This window comes from Drosophila navojoa, chromosome X, assembly GCF_054131105.1.
Source record: "Drosophila navojoa isolate 15081-1374.11 chromosome X, UAZ_NAV_1.0, whole genome shotgun sequence".
Lineage (NCBI taxonomy): Eukaryota > Metazoa > Arthropoda > Insecta > Diptera > Drosophilidae > Drosophila > Drosophila navojoa.
In genome coordinates, this window is record NC_142895.1 from 584,864 (window position 1) to 604,269 (window position 19,406).

The window sequence follows — 19,406 nt, forward strand, 5'->3', positions numbered from 1 at the left end:
GATGACAATGAAGACTGACAATGAACATGGACTACTGAACGATGTAAAATAGATATGACAATGACAAAACCAATGATAATAATAGTGAACGAATCATGACAACTGACAAACGATGAACAATGCAAAGCGAGCAATGACAATGACAATGAAAGCAACTTCAATATTTTGTTGTCATGCTGAAAGTTAAAGACTCTAAAAATAGCAAAAGTGAACAAATTCCCTTTGCTAACAGAGGATGATCATAATTATAATGCTAATGATAATCACGATGACAATAAACAGGCAGACAATGACAATGCTAATTAGCTATCAGCGCAGTTTTGCACAGCAATCCAAACAAAGGCAAAAAGAAACCCAAAAGACACAAAGCTCAGCTCAAGTTCAGATTTCAGCGAACAGCGTGGGTGTATATAAACACACATATATACACATATGTATATATATATATATGTATATATGTATATATGTGCTTGTGCATGATCAATCGGTAGAGCTGCAACATGAAAGAAATGTCAAAAATTTCACGAACAGCGCGCGATAAGCCAAACTCTTAGCCAACTTCGTTGTCAGCGAAAAAACCTTCGCTTAACACGTCGTCAAATTAATTCAGTCAAAAGCGAGCAATATGTGATATGCTACGAAGTAATTATATAAATTATGAACACACATGTGGATAGCAACGAAATGCGGCTGATGTGTGTCCGATAGGCGAGCACATGATTGCCCAAGACTTGGCCAGCCCCATGAATCACGGGTCGAAAGTTGCGCTCCTGCAGTCACTAATGATCATTATGATCATGCTGATCATGCTGATCATACGGGTTCGCCAGCCTAGCTGTCTGTGAATCACAGGATTACAGCAGGATGATCATCATGTTGATCAATGATCATTCGCCAGCGCCAGTTTCACTGTGAATCACGCTTGGAATCCTGTTTTTTACAACGTTTCATGGTGATCATAAATGTCTATGAATCACAGGATGGCGATGATCATAAGGCTCGTTAGTATGGATGTCTGTCTGTCTGTCTCTCTCGTCACGATTGCTGTCTGTCTAGGAATCACAGGCTGCCAAAGGTTAGGAGTTGCTAAGGATCTGCCTAATGATCTATGTGAAATCAATGATCATTAGCAAGATCATTCATCACTATGAAGATGTCTCTTCTCTCTGTCCGTCTGTCAGCCTGTCCGTCTGTCTGTTTGTCTGTCTCGCAAAGCACGAGGCTGCTGCTTAACTAACTTTATGATCATGCTGATCACTTGATAATGATGTCTGTCTATCTGCCTCTCTTTCGCTCCCTCCCTCACCCACCGCCTCTACCTCTCTCGGTCTGCTGATGTTGGCCGCCTCGTGAATTGTTCATGTTAATTTGGGTTTTATGATGCAGCCGAAGGCAAACGCAACGAATCGCAGAGACCCAAATCGCACTCGGAGTCGCTTGATGCCAGAGCGCTGTTTGCACTCGGATTTGATATGCAGTCGAGATTAGATGTTTAACAGGCAAACAGAGCAGCCTTATCAAATGGGCACAGCCGCAGCTTAAGAGTCATTGACTCTATGTCTCTGTGTCCCTGCCTCCCTCTCTCTTTCACTACCTATCCATCTGTCTCACTCACTCATTGTCTTTGCCATCATTTCGTGTCGCGCCTTTGGAATGAGTTTGTCCTTCAACGAGGAGGCGCGACTGTAGCTCGGATTTGTTGTGCGAATTGCGCATTGAAGCGTTGAAAATTTCACTTAAAGACTTGACAAGAACATTTCTCAGCTAGAGAGAGGTGGGGAGAGGTGAGAGGAAGAGTGAGGGAGAGTGTGGAGGAGGTTGAGTGACCAACTGGCCATGAAGCTGAAAAGTGATCGAATAGCCGATGCCCTAGATGAATGAAATGAAGACAGATGGACTCCATGAGCTTCTCTTGTCTCCAGAATGGAGATATTCACTAGGATCATTCCAATATGCTTAAGAAATCAAATCTAGCCATGATTATCTGTCGATTTGTAGTAAATGGTTCGTAAGTCTTTAGCCTTGGTAGTACTCGACTTCAACGAGATCTACATAGATTCTTCTGCCCTTTCGTTATGCTTCCTACTCCCAGCTCTTCACACATGAGACAACAACCCATAGACCTTTTTATATACCCACTTCAGGGGGCAGCAGGCACACATGCTATACAGAGAGCCAAGTATAAACGCCTATATACACATATATAGATCGAGATCTGCAGAGTGAATTGTTTTGGGGTTAGTCGTGGGAGTTTCCCACAGGGTTAACGTCTTCTAGACATTGTCTGAGTCAACTTGTTCATAATTAAAACTGGGAACTGCGAAACTCAGCGTCGAGAACTAGCAAATGGAAATGCAAATGGAAACGGAGGTGGAAATGGAGAGGGAGATGAGAGAGGAGAGGGGAGAGGGAGCGAACAGCGGGCAGCGAGTGGGAGGGTAAATTAATTTAGCTGCGACAAGTGGAAAAGCCAGGAGAACACAGCCGAAACAAAAAACATAATTAATGCAGAAGACGAAGAGGAAGAAGAAGAAGAAGTCACTGTAAAAAGGGGGTTTGTCGTTTGAGAAGCGACGAGGCTCTACGACAACCGGCGAGCGGGCTCAAAATGGTTTCAAAAGGCAGTCAAAACAAACAGCCAAACAAACAGTGTGCGAAGAGAGAGAGGGAGCGAAGGAGGGGGAGACGGGGGCAACACTTTCCACTTCAGTCACAGCAAACACAGCGACGTCATCAACAAAGAGACTGAGAGAGAGAGAGAGAGAGGGAGAGCAAGAACAGGAATTGTTGAACATGAAACACCCTGTGTGGGCACACACACACACACATACACACACAGTAACAAAGACAGTCTAACAAGAGTGAGGTACAGTCGCGACTTAACCAAAAGGCGCCGAGTTTTCCGCAGCGCGCCGAGTCGAGTCGAGTCGAGCGAGCGAGCGAGCGAGCTGCCTGTTGCCCGCTGGCCAAATACGAACAAGTTGAAGAAGAAGAAGAAGCTGAGGCAGCAGCAGCAGCAGATGAGAAGAGCGCAAAGAAGAAGCTGCGACTGCTGGCCGAAACGAAGGCAGGCAGTCGGGCATTCAGGCAGGCCGTCAGGCTGGGGCCATCGTTAGACGCTTTTCCAGACTTTTCTGAAAACCTTCTTTAAATGCGGCGAGTTCTGCTTCTGCCTGTGCTTGTTCTTGTTGTTGCTGTTGTAGGAGCTGGCGCAGGCGAAGGAGCGCACAGTTTATTGACTTCTGCGCTTTGCATGTCGTGCCGCAACGAAAGACTCAAGCAACGAACTCGCCGCGTGGGCGTCAGCATTTGCATAATTGAGTGGGAAACTGAGCAGAGAAAAAGTTCTGCTGCACGCAAGGATAACACACAATGCGAGGGGCGTGGCAGGAGCAGGAGCTGCGCCAGCAGAGGCAGAGAGTGATGGAGGCAGCAGCTGGCAGGTAGGCAGAGGGAAAGACCTATTATTTAGCCAGGCAGATCTTTGATTTGTCACACAACAACGGGAAAAACTCGAAAACTGACAAAAGAAGTAACAGCAGCAGCAGCAGCAGCAGCGGCAGATGCAGCGGGATTCTCCAACAGCTCGCTGGCAATAATTTTGTGGGAATTTGTGTGCAATGAAAATGGGAAATACGCACTTGAAAAAAGATGCTGACAAAGGCTCGCAGTCTGTGTGGGAAAATGATTTGGCAACAGTCAGTCGAGCAATGAGCCATGTGCAGGAAAAACCAGCTGCTAGAAGCAGAGGACTGACCTGCCTGACCCCGGCTGTATCAATTGCTCTATTAACAGATTTCAAGCGTCGCGCGCAAACGCAGGCAAAACAATTCGCAGCAAAGGGAAATTCTGCCAGCAGCTAAAAGTAGGCAACACAATTTAGCAACTTCACGCTGGGGGTCGCTAACACGCTGTAAGGTGTATTTTAAATAGAAAATATGACAAAAATATGTACAACAATAAAATTAACATTGATTAGAAGCTGAAAATAAAATGTTTATTCATGAAATCATACAAAATAACAGAAAACCATTTGCAATGCCAGCGAAATAAATAAAAATGTAGTCTTGGCCGGTTCGTGTCCGGACTAAATGTAATTTCGAAAAATGCCTAGCCGTGACACTTACCTTCAGGGCGCAAAATATGCAATCTTGGCCGCCGCAGACGTGTTGATTGAGACTACGAAAGGAACGTCGAAAGGCATCCAAATGCCACAAGACCTGCAACAAGACAAAGCAAACGAAACATGCATTTTAATAAATATATATATAACAATCAAAATAAATATGCGATGTGTTAGGCCTTTTCGACCTATTCATGGTTGTGTGTCCACACTAAGTTCGAAAAAATACTGAAACGGAGTTGAAGAGGGGCACGAGCAGCGAACAGCGAACAGCGGGGAGCGCAGAGAGAGAAGCAAATCTCTACATGAAAAATCTTTGGAGTGTGTATAACAAGAAGCGATGTCTTATAAACCGGTTACCCCGACGCCATCTTGCCAAATATGCAAGTGTGCGTGCGTGAGTGTGTGTGAGTGTCTGTGTCGGACTCAAGAGAAGCAAAGTGGCCAAGAGCCAAGAGTTTTGTGGCCAAAAGCGCGCAAAACCAGTTCTGTCGCCAGCCACAAAGCCACAAACTTAACGAATTTTGTTGCCGAGCTTTGCCTTGTCCCCAGACATTTCGCTGTAGCTCGCGTGCAGATCAAAAGCGAGGCAGTAAAACGTAAAGCAGCAAACTCGAATGGCGACTCTTGATCTTTTTTAGCCTCTTTCTCGTCTCGTTTCGTTTTGGCTGTTGCTGCCGTTGCTGCCACTGCTGCCGTTGCTTTGGCTGGTTCAGAGTTCAAGCTGACTTCATGACTCACGAGCGGCCAGAAGAAGGAGATCTCCTGCTGATGCTGATGCTGCTGCCGCTGCCAGAAGCAAAGCCGGAGCTCCGAGCTCCCCAATTGCAGTTGGAGTGAAAGCTGTCAGCGCTTCCCTTCACCAGCTACCGGGCAGCCCGCAATGCCACATGACACGCGCCTCTAACGCAGCCTCAGCTTACATCGAATTGGAGCAGTTGTTAGAGATAATCGCACAACCAGTTTAAAAGCAAAACACATAAGGAACAGCAAAGCAAAGGCAGCCAGCCACAAGATCTGTTTTGGGTGCCCAAAAGTGCGGTCTAGCTGCAGCTGCAGCTGCTTTTTCGACTCCTTCGAGCTGAGTCGAAGCAGCGAGCGGCGACTTGGCACGAGCCAGTTCTCAGGTCGGGCTAAAGGAGAGGACGGAAGGCAGAAGCGGGAGAGAAATGGATCCGAGCGGGCAAAATCTAATGTTGACAGAGAAGGGAGTAGAAATGGGAAGCAGAGAAAGAGGAAGAAACATGGAAGGGGGTAGAAATGGGAAGCAGAGAAAGAGGAAGAAACATGGAGTATCATATATCATATACATACTAAATATCTTTCTCCTGCTCTTCGCTCTAAATGAATACACTAATTGCAATTGCAGAAGCATTTAAAGGTAGTAACAAGAAAAATAGTAGTAGCAAGGAAAATAGTAGTAGATGCAAAATGTGTAGCTGTAAAGAGGAACTAAAAGAGCACCAGTAGTATGAAAAGTCTGAGCATTATGTAGTACCAGATTAGTAGAAAGGAAAATAGTAGTAGAAATAAAAGTAGTAGTAGTAAAGAAAATAAATGTACGAAGCGGCAGCAACTAGAGTAGTACTAGCAAAATGAAAGTCCGCATTTGATATAGTACTAGATTAAGAGCTGTGGCAGTAGAAATGGAAATAGTAGTAGATTAGAGTAAGATAACATTAGAAAAGGGCATACTAATAGTAGCAGCAAAATGCAATAGACACTTGGGCAGCAGACAGCTCAGCTTGTATTACAAATTATATACATATATAGTAGTGCGAGAGGCAGCCGTGGGGAAGGAAAGAAGAGGAGTAGATGATTACACTGACCCCACAGTCTCTGCTGCTGCTGCTGTGCAGCTTTCGCTTGTGCTTGAGCTACAATTGCCTAATGCGAGGTTAGTTACGCACTCACAGTTTCCCTTTGTCTCTCTCTCTCTCTCTCTCTCTCTCTCACACTTTTTAGCCTTTCGCTCCCTTTCTATCTCTCTCCCTCTCTCAGTCTCTGTCTCCCACCCACTCAGTTTGCCTTAGCTTTTCTGTATTTCAGCTGAACTCTTTGCAATTGCCGTGGTCATTGTTTTGGCCATCACACACACACACACACACACACCCGCTCGCATTGTGTGGGCATTTGTCATGCTTCGACTTGCACTTCCGTTGGCTTCGACTACGCCTTCGAGTTCCAGTTGACGGAGGGAGGGGGGCGTGTGGGCAGCGAGCGGCCGCCCACGCGTCTCTTGGAGACAATTTTCGGCTCTCGGCTCGGACTCTGGCCGCAGCTGAGCCAAATTAAATGATGCCCATTATCTGGCCCAGCTCATTAATTGCCTCGGTTACAGCGCAGACACTGCGTGGGCGTGGCAAAGAGGCGTGCAGTAGCTTCCCATTTATTTATTTGTGCTTTTGGCTCTTTTGGCTGTTTTAGCACGTGTTAATGAATTCCATTTGTGTGTGGGCTCATTGTGGGCCTACCTCATTTTTGGTCATTGACAGCCTAAACGTTTACGCATTATTTCCTCACACACACACTCTCACACACACACACTCATTCAATTGAGTTAATGACTTCCTTTTGCTGGCTTCGTCGCTTCGTTCGCGCACATGTCAATTTGACATCGATGTGGATTAATTATCTTGTAAATAGCCAAACAGGAAGTTTGCCGCTTCTTCTGCTCGCTCCCTCTTTCTCTCTCTCTCTCTTATACTTTCTGCAGCGAGTTTCCTCTTCATCGAAGCTGTTAATTTAAGGTAGTTAGCGAGTGCCGTCCAACACGCCTACTCTAGTTATATTCTCTTACTCTATCTATCCTTTTCTCACTCTCAGTTAGTCTCTCCCTCTGTCTCTCTTTCTATATCGCAACTATCTCTTCCACTCTCTCTAAGTCTTTCTATTTATCTAGGGCTTTAAATAGGCTTTATCTGCTTTCTCATGCTCTTTTTGAATTAGTTTCATTCATTCTCTCTCTCTCTCTCTCTCTCTCTCTTTATCACTTGTTCTCTATTTACCAGGATTTTTCTCACTGCAGAATCTCTTCTTCCCTTTCTTCCTTGACTTCTTGCTTCTTCACCTGCTTTCTCTCTCTCCTCTCCCTCTCCCCCTCATTCTTTGCCATTGCATAATAATCAGCCACGCGGCTAAAAAACAAATGACTTAGACAGAAAACTTGATTCGAGAACTAGCACACAAATAACCAAAACATTCAAGCAGTAAAAAACTAAAAATTCAATATTCAATCAATCGATTGTTGTTGTTGTTGTTGTTGCTGGAAAGCCAAAATCTGTGTGTGTGTGTGTGAAAGCTGCGCACAACAAAATTTCCCTAACAACAACAACACAACCACAGCCAAGCACTGCCCTCAAAAATGTTGGCCACACCGTGAAGAAGAAGAAGAAGAAGCAGCAGAAGAGGCGCCAGCAGTGAGGAGTGGAGAAAAGAGCACAAGCAATATGAAGAAGAAGAAGAAGAAGCAAAGCCAAGACGCCAGCTACTTTTGGTCATAATTTATGCTCAACCTGTTGCCGCACTTGTTGTTGCTAGTTGTTGTTGTTGTTGTTGTTGTTGTTGTTGTTGCTAGTTGTCGTTGTCACATGTTGTTGTTGCTGTTGCTGTTGCTATTGATAGCTGCTCGTGCATGAATTTGATTGGAATTTGTAAATTTGTAATCGCATCGCAGCTGCGCATATATTTATTTATTTATTGTTGCTATTAGAGACAGAGGCAGGTGAGGCCCAGCCTCACACCATCTGCGCTCGACACTTTGCATCTCATATGCATCACATCTTCCTCTTCCCAAGATTACCCTCACCTCCCCCCCTCCCCATTCAGCCTGTTCGCTTCACTTGGCTTAAAATCGTTTTCAAATCTGATTTAAACTTTTTCACTTTTTCACTTGTTGTTGTTGTTGTTTTACTTTAAATAAATGCAAATGCATTTGGCTTATAATATTTCTCCGCTTCCGTGCATTCAATTGCTGTGCGTGTGTGTGTGTGTGTGTGTGCTGTAATCGTTGACTGCGTTAATGAAGTTAAAAAGCGCAAAGCGCGGAAAATTCAATTAAATGTTAAACGAAGCTCGCGACACAAAGAAATTACCCCAAATTGGCAATAACTGTCAGAGAGAGAGAGAGAGAGAGAGAGAGAGAGAGAGAGAGAGAGAGAAGAGGGGGAATATGCGAGTAAGAGAGAAAGAGAGAGATAGAGCAACGATTGCATAAGCAACCATTGGGCGCATCTTGAGGCCTTTACTCAAGTGCAACTCAAGTGGAATTCAATCTTGCGGGGCAACAGAGGAAAAGACAAGAACAGATAGATGAAACTAGGGCATAGACGACTGCACAGATGCTCTAGCAGGAGAAGGCAGTGCATCTGCTGCTAGGTAGAGTCTGGACAAGGTTAGTTATTAAATTGTGCAACGAGTCGCAAAGGGAGAGGGAGGGAGACGTTGACAAGACTCCAAGGCGAATTGGCAATCTCCAAGAAAGAGAGAGAGAGAGACAGAGAGAGAGAGAGAGAGAAGAGTCATTTGAAGATGTATCTGATGAGAGATTGAAAGCATTAGAAAGCTCAGTTGGGTCTCATATAGCTCCCTTAGGTTTCGAGTTATGTATAGGCATGTAGATCCCAAGCAGATCAACTTAATCTGAATAGCTGATCCCAAGGCCCTATCAAATGTCCCTTCATATCTGAGCTACGATGATTGAGCTTGATCGATCTGTTCAGCTGATCCCAACTCAGATCTCAAATCGGAATTCAGTTTGTCGAGGGATTTATCATTATCCATACCTTCCCTCGCTGGCCTCTACCTGTTGCATGCATTTCCTGCTAATCAATATACCCTTTCCCTCAGCCATTTGTAATTAGTTCTGAGCATTGAATGCAAACAGCTTGAGCCAGCAGCTACCTGCTATTGTTATAGATCTCGCTCTCCTTCTTCCTCTTCTTCTTCTTCTTCTTCTGCATCATCTCTTCACTTCAGTTCTCAGGATTTGTCTGTCTGCAGGCTCAAGGCCCAAGGCCCAAGGCTCAAGGCCCAAGGCTCAAGAGCATCTTTGACAGATTTGGGTTTCAGCTAGTGCCAAGTGCCGCTGCCTGTTGGTTGCGTCGAGTTGCTTGAACAGTTAAGCGACAAAGGCACAGAGACACATATGCATACATGTGTGTGTGTGTGTATGTGTGTGTATTGTGTAGACACAATGGTAACGAGTCGCAGTTATGCATAGTTTAATGGTCGCAAGACACTTGCATTACGTAAGACACCCCACAATCATAATGTGGCCAAAAACCTTTGCAGAGAGGGAGAGGGAGAGGGAGAACGAGAGAGAGAGAGACAGAGAGAGTGAGGGTCAGAGGTGGCAACAGAGCGAGAGCGGGTCAAAGGTGGAGGCTGAGACAATGATTGAGGCAGATTAAGGTGGCAGACATACAGGGAGAGAAATAGAGGCAGAGAGAGAGAGAGAGAGAGAGAGAGAGAGAGAGAGAGAGAGAGAGAGAGAGAGTTAGAGCGAGAGAAATACAGAAAAAGAGACAGAGGCGGGAGTAGGGAAGAGTAAAAGAGAAGCTAGAGCAGAGGTAAAGGATAAAGCAAAAGCTGAGGCAGAGGCTGAAAGTGAAGTAGATGAAGCAGGGGCAGAGTAGAGAGAGAGTAGAGAGAGTGGCTGTAGAAAGAGCTAATGAACAGAGTGGGGGGCAGCAGCAGAGGTAAGGTGGACAAAGCTGAGAGAGAGAGAGGCTCAAGAAGTGGGGGAAAGTAAGACCTAGACTGAGGAAGAGGCAGAGGGGCATGACGGGCTGAAAAGTAAGATAAGGCCAGGAGCCAAGAGAACGCGTTGGGGCAAAGGCAGAAGGAGGAGCTGTGGCATAAAGTGGGCGGCTTAGAGGCAAAGAATCGCAGCAGAAAGCAACAGAGGGGAGCCATAGCAGATTCAGAGAACGCATTCGCCGCAATTTACTGCGAATCAGAGAGAAGCGACCAGCCTATGCTCACGTACTCTGCAGGGTACAACGCGTGACAATTTTGAATGTTTGGCTTGTTTTTGTTTTCGTATGGAATTCACAGTTACATTTCCGGTGCGAAGTGAAGAGGGTGTAAAACAGCAAGAAAACAAAGTCTCAAGTGCTTCAGCAAGGAGAAATGTTTGTTTAACATGGAATACCCTACGTGAGCCCGACAGAGGGTATACACTGCGCAGCTGCACAAGGCACAGAGAAGAGAACTATTGTGAGCGAATTATGTACTAGTTCACTTGGATAGTCAATAGAACGAATCATTTATGCACCATCAAGTCATCCATATATAGGGTATACAATAGTTGCAAATAACATGGTTTGGCTGGTGATACCCTGGAGAGTTCCATTTCACTTCCACTTGATGCTTGGATTCTGAAGCCCATTCATTAATTAGGCTGATTGGGCAAATGTCACACATGCCGGAGCTACACCTGTTCCGCCTAGGGCCTGCCTAATTACCCCACCCCCACCTCATACCCTTCTCCCCCAGGCGTGACACTGCACTTTAGGCTGTCTGGCTAAGCATATCAAAAGAGAATTCCACATTTTTATCTATTTTCTATATTCTATTCTCGTCTATGAATGCTGCAGGGGCGGGTATATGGGTTTTCTGCCAGAGTCTGAGGCCCATTAAATACTATCCCATGGGGAGACTTAGATATCGAGCGAACAGGCATTAGGCAGTCGCGCATGCTCGACTCTCGAATGCTCCTTATTCGGCTGTTTATGTAGAATAATTCGTTTCTGTTGACCTTAACTCGGTTCGTGTTTTTTCTGGTGTTGTCAACTAACATTGGGAGTTTTCTATTTTCATTTTTCATTTTCCACATTTTCTTTCATTCTTGTTGTTGTTGTTGTTGCTAGCCGGGGGGAAAAAGTCGTGAGTAAAGCGCGTAATTGTGACAATTCATTTGTGAAATGCTTTTACGATGCTTGCAACATGACCAAACACATTCAAGGGGAGAACAAGCGAGGCAAAGAGAGCCAGAACACCAGAGAGAGAGAGAGGGAGGAGGGAGAGGGAGAGATGGGAGCAAAGGGAGTACAGTTGAACGCGTAACTAAGCAGTTCGGCAAGCATTAGCTGACTCTGGCTGAGACTTGGAACTAAAAACAATGTCAGAGAACAACAATCGAGCCAGGCACGACTCAAAGATACCCTATCTAGATGCCCTCTCTGGGACTGATAATAATAGCGTGAGTTGAGAGATCGTCTGCCTCGAATAGGTATACCCTGGGTAGAATGTATAACAGTATAACAGTTCTTAGAGTGCGAATCGAAGAGCGTCTCCCCCTAAACTCCCTGATTCTCATAGGCGAAGAGAGCTAGAACAACTCGACTTTTGTATGGAACCAATATACCCCATTTACACACATTCCGCTCAGGCCTAAAGAACTCTGTCTGCTGATTTCGTCTGGGGCGATTTTGCGTACTTTAAAAAGTTGTCAAAGCAAAAGTCGAAATAAAAACGGCTCAAGCTATTTATTTTTTTATGGGTGCTTGAAACCGTTACGAAGTTATATAACTACATCAAACTTTAAAAAAAAATAATAATAATTTAATTTTTGTTGAAGCGAAAAATGCTTTTAAAATGTTTTCTTTCTTTCATATTGTTGTTATATTAGTGAAAGAGTTGCCCAACTATTTTTTTAGTTCGCACTTTTTTTTTAGCAATTTATTTTAATTTATTTTCTATTGAAGCCTAAAAGATTTAAGTCAAATAAAAATATATTAAGGCTAATTTATTTTAGTAAATTTGATAAATAAATAAAAGTAAATTAATATCAATAAATATATAAATCTTTTTTTGTAGAAGAAGTAAAAATATAAAATATAGAAATAAAGAAATCAATAAATTTCTTTATATATCTGAGGCAATATTGAAAATATTTGGGAGCTGGGCTAAATAAATTTTGCTTTTTGATGCATTTAAATCTCGCATGCAGCTTTTGCTGTTAGTCTCTGCAGCTTCTTCTACTTCCTCTTCTTCCTCTTTCGCTTACCTTGCAGGTCTGAAAGAAGGCGCCAATGCTATTGCTGTTGCCATTGCTGTTGTTGTTGTTGTTGTTGTAGACGCTGTCGCCAATTGTAGCGGGCGAGTTCGCTGTTTGCCTGTGCAATTGTTGTTGTTGTTGTTGGGCAGTTGTTGCTGCCAGCGGCGCATGCGGCGGCGCCGTCTTAATGGCCACCGTATCCATTTGTATCGAATGTACTGCAGTTGCTGTTGTTGCTGTATTTGTACAGCTATTACTGTTGTTGCTGCTGCTACTTCTTCAGCTTCAGCGTCTGCCCCTCTTCTTCAGCTTCTTCAAGTTTGTTTTTTTAGCACATGTCGCTTTTTTTTTGTTTTTTTTGTTTTCGGCTACTTCCGCAAGGGAACAACCCTTTTGGCGGCTGCCTCTGCTGCAGCTGCTTCTTCTTCCTTAGCTTTGGCTAAACTGTTCTGCCACTAGCAACTGTTGTTGTTGTGCACACTCTATATATATATTAAATGTTGCACCTGTTTGTCTTTAAAAGTTCCTCTTCTCTTGTTCTGCTTAGTTCGCACTTTTGCTTAGGCACAGACAGAGACACCAACACACACAAACGTACTTCACACACATACACACACACACATACGCTCGCTAGTGAAGAGCGCGCTCAATAGTTTTGGGTTTTCTGATGTTTTCAAATGTTGTGTTTTTATTTCTGTTGTTTTCGTTTGTCATTTGCAGTTACAGCGATTTCATTTCATTTGATTGTCTTCACTTGCACAAATAAACAAAAAGAAGCACAATCGAAAAGAAAAAAAAAAAACAAATAAAGCAAAAAACCAAAACGTTCGGCGTGAGCGACTGTGCGTCCGTTGATCTTGAGAGCGTGCGCAATACTGCGGCTTGAAAATTTCCCGACTTGCGGTGAACAAACAAATTCCCCTGACGAGGGCTTGCCGTGTGTTGCAACAGAATGATAGAGAGAGCGAGAGAGAGAGAGAGTGTGAGCGAAATGTACCAAAGCTGTATACCTGAAGGGGGAAATTCCCATTGTTGGTTGTTGCACAAGCTAACAACTGAAAAAAGGTATTGCCTGCTCCTATGCGCTGGACCTTAACATCATCAATTTCTAAGCACAATTCATTTATAATTTCATCAACAATATATATTTATAATATATTTATAGATTTATACATGCATCATAAAAGATATCAACAGTTCGTTTCGAATGCTTAGCAGCCTTTCAGTGCAGACACAAACCTGTAGCTCTGCCCACAGTGGAGCTCGAAATATCATTCTGTGAAATATACTTCGAATGAGAAAGAGATTTGTTTGTGCGGCCACCAACCTATATGTGCCCACTGATATTATCGAATTGTAAACTCCGAAAGAGTTGGAGCTGCAACGAAGTGCAGACACAAACCAAGGAAATATAACAATTGAAATTTTCGAATAGGGAAATTCGTACATGTGCCTCGAATGAGAGGGCGTCTTTTAAGTGCAGACACAAACCCATTCGATGCCCGAACTCAAGTTTTCGAATGGGCATTTTGAGAGAGCAAGATATACAGAGCTAGGGAAATTAGCTCCTAAGCTCGATTCGAAACGTCTTTTTCCCCACACTGAGCAAATGAACTTTACAGTATAAGGGGGCTAGCTTCGCGTTGCCAACTGGCTTCTTAGTTCGAAAAAACCAGAAATGTCGCAGCAGCGAGCCGCCAGCCGAGTAGCCAAACAAAATGGCGGCCGTTGAGCGCTGCTGTTAAGATCAGAAAGAAATAAGAAGAGAAAAGGTTGAAAACACGTTTACGCTCTTAACGAGTTTTGTTGTTAGCTGTTCGCTGTTAGCCGCTGTTTGTTGTTGTTGTTGTTGTCTTTATAGTTGTCTGGCTTTCAAAATCAACGTGCAACAGCAGCCAAAAATAAGAAACGAAACGAAACAAAATATTGTTATTGAGGTTGCTGCAAGAGGGCAGCTAACAAACAGAGGCAGCAAGAGAGAGAGCAGCGAAAGACTATAGAGAGTGAGAGAGAGAGAGAGAGGTAGCTGTTAAGCTGTTCCTAAGCTTATATTTCATGTCTTTTATCGAAGAAGACGGAATCAAAAGTCTCTTCGGCTACATCGAGTTGGGTTCTTCGATCAGTAGACGATGTTCGACTTACACTGGATGTATGTACATCTAATTCATATAATTTAGATTTTAGATACATAGATGGATTTGCCGCATAATACACTTTCACCTGAGCTTAGTTTATGGGCCCTTACAATGTTTATGGGCCCTTGGGGCTCTAGTTTTGTAAGAGCTGTGTGCATGATTATGGAATGGGAGTTATAGTTGTTTTATAGGCGCACCTCTTTCATGGCGAGCAATTAGAACAGCTCTTAGGGAGCAGCAGACGGGCTTACGGGTTTGACAGTGGGTGAGTCGAGGCTTGAGCCAACAGCTTGATCTGGCCTTAGCGAGGCAGTGGAGCACTCCCACTTTCCCACTCCAACTCTGCCCCTTCTCTCTCTCTCCCTTTCTAGCTCTGCTCAGCGCATCCCTTCTTGAAGTTGGCTTCTTGAGTTCGTTTTGCCAGCCTCTCCTTGGCCGCTTTAATGGCTTTTCCATTGTTCTTCTTCTTCGTTATGCTCATCTTCTTCTGCTTCGTCGTCCTCTTCTGCCTCATGTTAATGTGGCACTTGGGGCAGTCAGGCGCGCTCAGCATCCTCGCCAAAAGTTGCGCGCCAAAAAGGCAAAAGCGAAGCCAAAAGTTGAGCGAGCGCAAAACAAAAGACTCTGGCAACAAACTTGCCACTGTGCCCCCTCCCTACCCCCGCTTCCAATAACTGCCTTCAGGCAGCCACGCACAGCACACACACACAAACACACACACACACACACACACACATAGAGCTAAGCTGTTGGATCTTCACTTGGGCTATGGCTGCCTCAACTGCCAATTTGACCCTGGCATTTGGCATCAGCAGCAGCCGCGCTGCTTGGATCTGTGCAATGGAGAGCTCTAGCATTTTTAATTGATGGCTGTCACACTTACTGCTATTTCACTGTACTGGCTGGGGCAGGGGCAGGGGCAGCAGGGGCAGCTGCCTGGCATTCGCTTTGAGGAAATGGGCGAATTTTTGTTTTGTCTTCCTTCCTGCGCCGCCCACTGGCATATGGAGCTGGCCAACATATACTTAGCCATTGGTATGTGTGTGCCCATGTGTCTGTCTGTGTGTGTGTGTGTGTGTGTGTGTGTGTGTGTGTGTGTGTGTGTGCAGGAATGCTGCAATCTAGCGACTGCCTGTGCGAATTGCTGTCAATTATCATAATTTTGTGCCCGTTTGCCCATTGCCGTTGTCTGTCAGCAATTTGCCTGCATTTGGCATTCTTTTTGGCTGCACACACACACACACACACACACACACACACACACACACACACACACAGAGTGCTTAGCTGATTTAGCTAATTAAATTCAATTTTGTTTCACTTGTTGCCTTTGCCTGGCTGCCTTTCCTTTGCCGCAAGTTTTAGCTTTAGTTTTGGCCATATTTTTAGCTTTGGCCACAGCCACGCCCACCTGCAATCAATTTCCCACTGCAAATTATGCATGCCAAGCCAAGCCAAGAAAAGCACAAAATCACCAAGTCCACTTCAATCAAAATTCGTTGCGGCTGCTGTTTGAAATACGCGCTGACACGCCCCCTTTTACAACATTTTGCTCATAAAGCAATTGAATGGAAAAGCTCTTGCTTAAATCTGAAGCATTTTATATATATCTAATTGAAATAAGCCAAAGCAGCACACGAAATTGCAGCTAAAACAGAATCCAATTCGAATTCCAATTGGAATCTTGGCCAGCAAAGGAAACTTGGAGTAAACTCAACATCTCAAACTTTAAAATCAATTAATGATTAAAGAAATTAATAATTAATGAAGAATTTCAAAATGAATTTTGATAGAAAAGTGAAAAGCTTCTTATTGGAAAATAAAACGTGTTTCCAATTGGCTTAAGGCATAGTTATTAATATATGTTGCTATGCATATATGTATGTATATACAAGTATATGTATGTATGCCTATGTAGCTATGCAAGTCTCTTCTGCATATGCTTTACAGCTCGTTTAGCCCAAGAGCCGAAGAAATGAAGCAAATGAAATTTCCAACTTTGATTTCCTCGCCTCGGCTCGAGCTCTTGAAATATTTTCGATAAACTCTCGCTCATGAATAAATATATTGTTTGCATATATTTAGAATCTTGGCGCTTAAGATACTTTCTTCTTATTCCTATATGTGTGTATGTATATATGTATATATATATATTAAGATTACATCTTCTTTTCCATTGGGGCTTACTCCGGGCGACTCCACTGCGAATCAGCTGCATTCAGTTCGCGTCTTCTTCTTCTTCTCCTTCAAGCAAATGGCGCGCAGTCAACAAACAACAACAACAACAGCAGCAACAAACAAACAAACAAGCAATAACAACTTGCGTCCAAAGTCCACTAGCCACATATGTATATGCCCGTTCATGAAGCGCAATTCAGGCATATTGGTTTCATGGCCAGCTGCTGCCGCCTCACGCCCACTTGACGAAGCTAAAGGCATATGCCCTTGCATATATCAATGGCATTGGAGAGGTAAATGGATTGATGAGCGAGCATTGGGCAGTCGGTGCCAGCTGCGAGCCACGCGCTCGCCACTTGGGCAACAGTTAAAGCCCTTTTTGCAGCTGAGCTGCTGGCTAAATTTAGCCAGGACGCAAGCTCAGGCACGAGACAAGCAGACACAGAGAATGAAAGAGAGAGAGAGAGAGAGAGAGAGAGAGAGAGAGGGAGGGAGACAGAAAGACAGAGAAAGGGCGAAACAAGTTTTGAGCTCCTTTTCCTGGTTTTGCAGCTCCTTGTCACCAATGCTCTGATCCCCCGCTGCCTTCTACCCTTCTCCGTCTCTCTCTCTCTCTCTCCCTCTCATACACAGCTCGCTCTGCTTTGCAGCTGGCCAGCAGCACGCGCCTTTCGGACAGCTTTCAGAGATTTGGCAGCGGCTGCTCATAAATTGATGTGGCAGTCATTTGATTGCCTCTTATGCTGCTTCTTCTGCCCCCTCCGCCTTTCCCTCCACTGCAGCTACAGCTACAGCTGCTGCTGCTGCTTCTTCTTGTTAATTTGTGCACATAAATTTGGCCGTGTGGCAAGTTCTAAGTCATTCGCTACGAGTCAGCTTCGGGTTTTCAGCTGCAGCTTAGCCTGCAAAGGTTTTTTTCTTGCCTTGTCGCAGCTGCAGCTGTTCGCGTCTTTCGCTTGATTTCAGAATTTTAAAATTATTTTAATTGAAATTAATATTTAATCGAGCCTTTAATCGCTTGACATTTCAGCTACGTGCATTTAGCATGAAGGCTGAATCGAAGCTTCAGCTTACGATTCCAACTATATGATCCTAGTTTAAGATCAGCTTGAGATAGAGGAACAATTGGCAATGATATCGATTATCGAAGAAGGATCAATCAACTTATCGCTATTTTCGATATATATCGATGCATACTTGTCCAAATGCACGGAGACGAATAAACAATCGAGAAACATGTACTTGGTTGATATCTCTCTTGCTTGCAATCTCTGACTCTCTCTGTCTCTCTCTCTCTCTCTCTCTCTGTCTGTTTCTCTGTTCAGCATTGCGTAATGTCTGCGACAATTTTCCATTTTCCATTTACGAATTGGCGATTGTTACATTTATGGCACACGCGGCAACGAGGAACGCCTTCTTGCTTTGCTGAATCGAGTTGTTCCTCGAATCGAACTCGATTTTTCCTCGTTGTTTGTTTGCTTGTTTGTTGTTATCTTTGGACTGCTTTGTTTGCTTTGCTTTGCTATGCTTTTTGGCGCGTGTGCAGCAAACTGTACCAAGATCAACAACAGACAGATAAATATCGAAAGAGAGAGAGCGAGAGGGAGAGGGAGAGGGAGACAGAGTGTGCTGTCTCCCAGCTAGCTGGCCAGGCACAGAATAGACGACAACGACGACGACACACGACAACAATTAACAACAGCGACAAGCAAGAACATGACAAGCAGAGTTAATGCGGCCGCACAATACTCGTCTAGCACTCGGCAATCGGCAGCTAATCAAACTCCGCACAGACCTTCAGTTGAGCCTAGACTTGGCTAACATATTATTTAGACTTACTACATGAACTATTCCAAGCACCAGAGTTGTCATCAGTTCTATATCAATGTTATCGAATTTCGTACTTAATCTGAACTCAAGCGATATTTAATCCATATATGTATATTTAAATAATATCACAGATTTATCTTCAGTAAAAATCTAAATCAAAATCCCGATGACATTTCACTAATTGTTTCTAATTTTCTAATTCTAATTTCTAATTTCAGTACTAATATCCAGACACATTTCCCTTAATATTTAACAGCTTTGATTTGCATAATCGATAATAATCGAAGTGCAGCGATAAGCTGGTACAGCGATAAAATGATACTCACTTCACATCTAACAGAACTTTAGGGAAAAATGCTTCAATGTCAGTCAATATTCACATTGAATATAGCCCCTTCTCGCTAGATGAACGCGTATGACAGCAACTAGCGGCAACTGTACACAGCAAGCATTGGAGACACTGGAGGCACTAGTCATCAGGCACCAAGCTCATTGGAACACTTGTCACATCCTGTCCTGTTGGCAGCTGCCTCTTCTACAGCCCTTCTCCGCTTCAGCTCGGCTAGAGTTGCAATTGTCAATAGCGTAGATAGAAATTTATATGTTTGCCTCGTGCCCGAGTCAAATGTGAGAAAGCATAAGCCGAAGAAGCATAAAAACAGCACTCGACTGGACAGACAGACATCAGGCAGACGGACAGAGCCAATTGGCCAGATCAGCCGAGAGGCCAGCCAGTCCACTGGAGAATCAACTTCAGTTTCAGCTTTAATCAGTGAGCAAACAGAGCTGAAGAGGGTTTTAACCAATTTGCGTCCTCTTCAATTGGGCCTTGAAGCTGTTTCAATGCAAGGCTAGGAAAGTTCGAGGATGGATCTAGGGGCCTATGGTAAGGCATTTATGTCTTGCATTAAGGTGTCCTTTAGTGAGCCACACAGAAACCACTAACAAAAATGAAGCCCAATAGATCCTTGAGTATAAACTCTTCCCACAACTTTATTCAATAAAGCCAAAATCAAAACTTCTCCAAGAGTTTTCCACTTTGATTCAATGGCTTTTGAAGGCTTCCCATCTGGCACAAACGAACTCAGCTTGCCAACTAGTTCAAGTGGTCGACTCTGGCCAATGTCCAGCACCGCCT

The 19,406-nt window shown here is 44.1% G+C and overlaps 1 protein-coding gene across 2 annotated transcripts in view; it reads right to left on the reverse strand.

Moving 5' to 3' along the window:
* ec (ubiquitin specific peptidase echinus) overlaps positions 1-19,406 on the reverse strand; it is a 65,587-nt gene that overhangs the window by 15,662 nt on the left and 30,519 nt on the right. The window contains exons 1-2 of one of the 2 annotated variants that reach the window (XM_089264779.1): positions 12,135-13,035; positions 4,128-4,220 (exon numbers count right to left, since the gene is read on the reverse strand). In XM_089264779.1, coding sequence (XP_089120905.1) covers positions 4,128-4,220; positions 12,135-12,329 — 288 coding nt within the window. In that variant the 5' untranslated portion in view covers positions 12,330-13,035. Of the gene's footprint in view, positions 1-4,127; positions 4,221-12,134; positions 13,036-19,406 lie in introns of those variants that run through there. The other variant, XM_089264778.1, reaches the window with a different exon arrangement.